The 6,748-nt window shown below is 35.4% G+C and overlaps 1 protein-coding gene across 1 annotated transcript in view; it reads left to right on the top strand.

The window, feature by feature from the left end:
• Positions 1 to 1,504, top strand: part of NEK7 (NIMA-related kinase 7) — a 52,683-nt gene extending 51,179 nt beyond the window's left edge. Inside the window, exon 9 of the mRNA XM_010016750.1 lies at positions 1,384 to 1,504. Within this exon, the coding sequence (XP_010015052.1) occupies positions 1,384 to 1,494 (111 nt within the window). The 3' untranslated portion in view covers positions 1,495 to 1,504. The remainder of the gene's footprint in view (positions 1 to 1,383) is intronic.
• Positions 1,505 to 6,748: the final 5,244 nt, after the last annotated feature.

Below are 6,748 nucleotides of genomic sequence, written 5' to 3'. Positions count from 1 at the left end.
GCAGGAATGAAACTCTTTGATGGCAGGTTCGAATATGCAGTATATGTTACTTTTGAATAATGGCAATGATGAGGTTGCTCTGTGTTAGTTGCAATAATCATGGATTTTTGTCAATAATCATACTTAATATTGGGAGGGAGACTGGGCCGAATTTGACATTTTGCCATAGAAGGGTGGCTGGCAAGGTGTTTTATTGTTTGTTTGTTCACCTCTGCCCTCCCCAGTGCTATAAGGAGATAGAGGAGGATTTGTCAAAGCTACTGAAAAGCATAAAGGAAGAGCTTCAGAGTTGTTTAAGTTGCTTTTGCAGAGGATGGTAAAAATTTTAATAAGTCATCACGAAGCAGGTATATTCCATGTTGAAAAGTGCTTAGGAGATGCACACTGTTTAAAGTAGGTGCCCCGTCAGAAGGTTCTCCGGACAATTATTAAGTTCTAATGTCATAAGTTCTTAGGCGTATCAAGGGAGGAAGAAAACCCAGCAATTGTTCTGCCAGTTTGTGAAGGCAATGAGAAGTATCCAGATGGTGTGGAAGCTCTTTGGGATTGCTTCTGCTGAATATGTGCACTACAGAAGGCCAAATAAATTATGGTACTTGTGGAAACATAAACATGGGGTTTTCTAGTCACTGGTCTAATCCTGAGAATACATACTGGGCCATCTACCAAAATTTATTCGTTCAGTATCATGTCTCCAAAAGCGTGCAAGTGGAGTAACAGGGTCAGCATAATGTGGTACTTTCCCCAAAATACTTTCCTGGCTTCCGGTTTTTAGTTCAGAGATTTCCTCAAAGGTGGAGTCTTCATGTTAAATAGCTGGGGTTAACTTGTCCAGTTGCTTTGAGTGTGTGTGTGTATTGGTAGCTTCTAGCAGCAAGAAATTCTGCAGGTTAACTGTGTGTTATAAGGAGAATTGTTGCCTTTTGTTTGTTGCAACCTGTTACACAGCAGTGCCACTTATTGCTGGCTAACTCTTGTGTCAGGAGTGAAGGAGTAAGCAGTCCTAGTTTACCTTCTCTCCGTGCTATCTTCAGCCTTCTGGGGTTTGCAGGCATAGCCCTTCAAAAGCAGAGGGATTTTCATTTAAATGATGTGTAATGGGATTAAATGCATGTCTAAAATTGTATGTTAAAATTGTTAGAACTTAAATTTGCTCATCAGTTTTTCTGTGCAACAGTACAAAATACAAAAATCGTGGGAGAATGCTGCGTTTGTGCTTGCATAAAACTGCAGTGCGTGTTGAGATGGGGAGGGTTGAGCGTGACTTTATGCAGAATTGCTGTTTGGCTAATTTTTGCCAGTCTTGTTAATTTGAATTTGATAATGCACAAATAGTACTTATAAGAAGGCCAACGATCCTGTCATGTTATTTTCCTTTCCTAGCTGCGACAATTAGTTAATATGTGCATCAACCCGGATCCAGAGAAGAGACCAGACATAACCTATGTCTATGATGTAGCGAAACGTATGCATGCACACACTGCGAGCAGCTAAACAGACAGCAGATCATGAAGAAAAGAGCAGAAATAACCAAGTACTTTAAATAAATCATCCCACCTCTTTGTTTGTGTTACACAAATGTAATTATTTGAAGCTCACTGTTGTGCTTTGATTTGTAAACCAATTTATATACAAGCTTTGTTTTTTTCTGTTGAATTCAATTTTTTTTTTATTTTTTACTAACTTGCAGTTAAACAACAGGTTTAAACATGTAAAGAGTAATTTTAAAAGATATCAAGAGCCACTGTTTTCCATGTTAAGTGGGTTCAAGATGATTTTCTTTAATAATAAAATTGTATTCAGTCGGGCCTCAGTTCTAAAACACAGTTGCGCTTTTGCACATGATACAGATATTAGGCTTATCCAGAAGCAAAATGTCTGAATCTCACACCTTTTTAGTAATTTATGGAAGGTATGAATCAGCACAGTTGACTTTATTTTAAACTTTGTTCTAAGAGGAACATGATTACTATAGAGGGTTATTGTATTTTATATTAAATTGTAGTTCGCAGTTCTCAAGTGTGGTCAGGCGTTAGGATTAGTTCTCTGCTTGCCAAATATGATGGGAAAATAGTTTCAGGAAAAATTGTCATGCTGGCATTTTTGTAACATCCCTTTGTTTTGTTCTGTCATAATGTACATAAAACATTTGTTGGAGGTTTTCTGGGAAAATTTAAGGTGTTGATTCTGCAGTCTGATCGTTTTCAATAGGCTTGTGCAGCACTGCCCTGGGGCAATAGGAGTCTGCATAGTTAAGTCTTAAAATCATGCAGATGCTTCTTGTAGCAAATAGAATCTTCTGAGGCTAGCATTTATGAGAAGGTCTGATTAAAAGACATGATCTTTTACAACTTCCCAGCTGTTTATATATATGTCACTGTTTGTAGATTGTTGTGTTTAAAATAATATGAATGACCTTACAGTATATTTAATTTTTTTTTTCTTAAATACAGAAATATTTTGGAAAAAAATATCATACTCTAGTAGTATAACAAAATATATTCTTCATGAATATCTGGTTTTGTATACTGTAACCTGAGAATTAGTTTCATATTTAGCAGAAGTAAATTTTAGCTTTTATGTTGAAGAGAAAGTTGCCACTTCTTTATTTGGGAAATAAATATCTATGCAAAATGTTTTATAAATTCTTTATTAGTTGAAAAGGAAATTCAGAATATTTTTGTTAGACCTTAATACCTTCTTGGATATGCTTAAATACTATTTTTATTGTTAAGGAAGGAAGGTGCCTTGTTTTTAATTGTGGTAGAAATGGAGAATGGACTGAAATTTCTTGAGTTTCAAGACTGAGCTTTTTATACAGAACTCTTAAGATATAGTTATTATCAGTGGTATTGCTAAGAAGCTGCTACAGTCAGTTAAGGATTTTTTCTTATGTGGGAAAAAGAAGTTAGTTCAAATAAAAGCAGCATTATATACATACACATATAGGTTATATATGCAGTCAGTCCCTGCATGCTCAGTTTTGTTTTGTTTTTTCTTTCTCTGTGCAGCTTTAGTTTTTGGTTTGATATACTGCTTAAAGAATAAAAATCCATCTGCAGGGTTTGTGGATGAAATGTTGAAGCTAGGTATAGTTTTTTTCTGGTTTTGTATTTTTTAAAACTACAAATACTATGGCAACTGTGTTTGGCAAAATACAGGAGTTCTTAAATAGTATGTGCCAGATCATCAGCTTATCTTAATACTTTTTAAAAAAAATTATTTCTGTTTCCAGATTGTGTAGAACAAATCTTTAGGGTTTTCTTCTAGCTTCTGTGTGTACTTAATCTTGTAGGACTTCAGTGGAACAACTTGTAGGGAGGAAGTACTTGAGAAACCTTGGTTTGTGTCTAGCAGCCTCTAGATGTGTTTTCATCTATTATCTGATTATTGACTTTTAAAAATTATGGTTATATTCTCTAACAATATTTCATATGTCATAGAATGAAATGGTCTATATTGGAAAAGATAGGACAATACCTGCTTGACTGACAGGATTAGCTCTTAATACGCACAAGTACTCGAACAATTTTTGTTTCTTTTTCTGAAATATACAACATTGAAAAATCATTGGAAAAAACCCCAAACCCAACACAGTCAGGCTATTTGCATTAATATTGTGCATGAAGTATTGACCTTTCCCTAAAAGAAATCAATAATAGATTTTTATTATTATTACTGTTCCTGTCTTGAAAGATACATTGAGTAAAAAAATAGAGTCAAGATTTAACAAATGTGCATACTTAAGCATTTAAATGTCGTTGTTGGTTTTTAGTATTTATGATTAAATCTTGAGCTGAGAAAAAGAAGTAGTTGTTCCTATTTTCAAATCTGTAAAGGGAATGGTACAGATGACTCTGGTACCAAACTTTATAATTAAGAAGCCTGTATAGGTTACTAGAATTCCTTGTTTAACTGGGGATTGTAGAATCTATCCCTTAAGTAAAGCACCTGGTAATATATGAGAGTAAGTCTGTTATAACACTCCCGTGTGTGTGATACACTTATATTTTTTTGTATAAAACACCATTCTCTTTTTCATATGTTGTTGATGATGACATTTACACTATTTATTTTAAGCTATGGCATTACGTGTTTATTTTCTTCAAAGAGAATGTGTTACATTTCTAACCAAAATGTCTGACTAGCTCCTCCTTTTATTTCAGTAATGCTACAGTATTAACTTGCTTCATGAGTGAACTTTGTGCTTTGAATGACATTGCATAAAATCTTTGTCTTGTCTTGAAAGCTCCCCTGCTGTGCAGTAGTCTAATAGAAATAAAACGTACAGATATTAAATATAATGTAAAAATATAGTATTTCTATGATATTTTCAACCTTTTCTTGTTTTATATATATATATATGTCAAAGTATATACTACCTATCTTGTAAACAGTTTACTGCTTCCAGTAGTTGATTATAGGTGAGTTTCCTTGACTGTAACGAAAGACAATATATTCAAAAAATCTTGTTCATATTATTTGCAAAAAGTTTATCTGAAGTACTACATCAAATATAGTCACAGTTAGCCCAAAAGAGTGTTATCATCTTAATTTTAAAAACAAATCTAAAATTATTTTCAAAACACACAAAAATATCTAAAAACCATGAGAATAACAAAGAACTCCTGTTATGGCCCCAGTCCTGTGAGCTCTTGTTTATAGGTAGGCTGTTTTTTATGTAACTTCAGTAATTTTGAGTGAACTTTATATACGCACATGAATAAACAGTAATCAGTAGGGTGTGCAGAAATGATGTGCCAGCTCACTTTTTATACTTGCTGTATGTCAGTGGTTTGGTAGCAGGCAATAATGGGATTTTCTTCCCCTCTTCTGTTGCACTGTAATGATCCAGCTACCAATGGTACAAGCAGGCAACAGAAGTATGTTGTCTTTTTGTAATGAACAGAAACTTTAAAACATGCCAATATAGCGGAAGATGAATTATAGTAGTAGAAGCATCTGAGAAAGCCACAAAGTGAAATTCTTGACAGAGACTTGGAAAGAAGAACTTCTTACACCAGTGGTTCTCAGATGCCTCTGAATGGGACCTAAAATCACTGTGATGTTTGTTTTCAACAATCTGTCCGTGTAATCTCTTGTCTTTGCTGCTGTAAAGTGAGGTGAGAATCTTAATGGCTGAATTTGAATGCTAGTGGTGAATGCTGCATCAGGTATTTAAGCTTCTAGGAGCAGAAGCTTGATGTGAAGGAGAGTCAATGAAGACCTTCATTGTGGAGAGCTAATTGAATCTGGAAGTAAAAGTGCTGGATAGCAGAGTTCAAATCACTGCTTTTCTATCATTTCTAATATTCTTTAACAGTCAAAAGTTTTTCCAAGCCTGCCATATCCCCATATCATCGAGCCAGTGGCAGTTCTGGTCTTCTGAATTTCTGATCTCTGGTTTGGTCTGGGTGAAGAACTAAACATTTCTGGCTAGAAATCCCAAGGAGGGAAATACAGGTGCTGGGCAGGCCCAGTGAGGTGTTACTTATGTTTCCAAACTCAAATGTAAATTTTTAAGGTTCTTTTTCAAACTTTACTCCCTTCCCTGAATTCATTTTATTTATTTTTTTTTCAGTTGATGCTTTTAGAATATTATTTCCCTTTCATAGTCAGTTCTGAAGTTCTGTAATTCCTGTCTGCTGCTCCTGGTTCATCTGTCCTGTTGTCTGTCTGCTCTGTCCTCTTCCTGATTTGAAGTCCTCTGTATCTAGTTTTCCTACTGATCATTAGTTTGCTACTTTCTTTGTGGCTTTGCTAAACTCAACTCATTTGTGTTTTCTCATATTTTATCCCTCACCATGGGCAATACCTGTTTCCCCCCAAGCCCCAATAACTACTTAACTCCATTGTTCTTCATTCTGTTTTTCCAGTCTGATGCCTTTGATTTCTAGTTTTAGACAGATTTTTCTTACTGCTTCAATCATTCCCATGACCTTGTCTTTACTAAATACTGTTCACTTTATTATCTCTCATTTCTAAATTCCCTTCCTCTGATCACTACCTGCTCTCTTTCAGCTTATCTGTCTTTCTCTCTCCTCTACCCTGTCACTCACTCCTTCTGGGATCTCCCGTCTATTAACCTTTCTGACTCCTTCACTCTTCTCAGCTGCCTCCTTCCTTCATTGGGCTCACTTCCTTTGACTCATTGGTCTTTATTTTCATCTCTATCTGCTTCTCTATACATGGTTTCTTTGGTGGTGTCTCACATTGCCCTGTCTCCGTTCCTCTCCCCAGACATTTTTTCTTGTAACTTCTTAATTTCCATTCCTGCCTTTCCAAATATCTCTGAAGAGTATGTCAGCACAACACAGCTTTGGACTCAGCTTTGCCTTACCTGTTCTAATTCTCTTTCCAAATGGACTTTTTAACCATTTTTATCCCCCTTTTTTCTCTTATTGAGCTTGCTTGCAGATTTGCTGTTCATTTTAGTTCCCTATTCATTTTTGATACAAAATGGATCTTCAAAACCAAACCTGATTTTTTGCATGCTAGGTCCTTTTCAAAATTGTTTTTCATTCTCAGAACCTGTTTCTGAACTGGGCTTCTCTGCCTCTTGTATATACAAGTTTGTCTCTTGTATTTCTGTATCTTTTATGCCTCTCATTCCTTTAACTGAACAATTTCTTCCTCTTTAAAGCCTCCGCTTACTTCCTTCACTAGCAACCAAGTGTCTCTTTCCTCTGTCCTGAAGGGAATGGTACCTGTCATCCTAACTGGTTCTCTTTTTTTAATACTTTGCCCT

The sequence above is a fragment of the Nestor notabilis genome, unplaced genomic scaffold, assembly GCF_000696875.1.
Source record: "Nestor notabilis isolate BGI_N333 unplaced genomic scaffold, ASM69687v1 scaffold4666, whole genome shotgun sequence".
In the NCBI taxonomy this organism is placed as follows: domain Eukaryota; kingdom Metazoa; phylum Chordata; class Aves; order Psittaciformes; family Psittacidae; genus Nestor; species Nestor notabilis.
The sequence above is the reverse complement of the archived record's forward strand: the minus strand, read 5'-3'. Positions and strand labels throughout refer to the sequence as shown.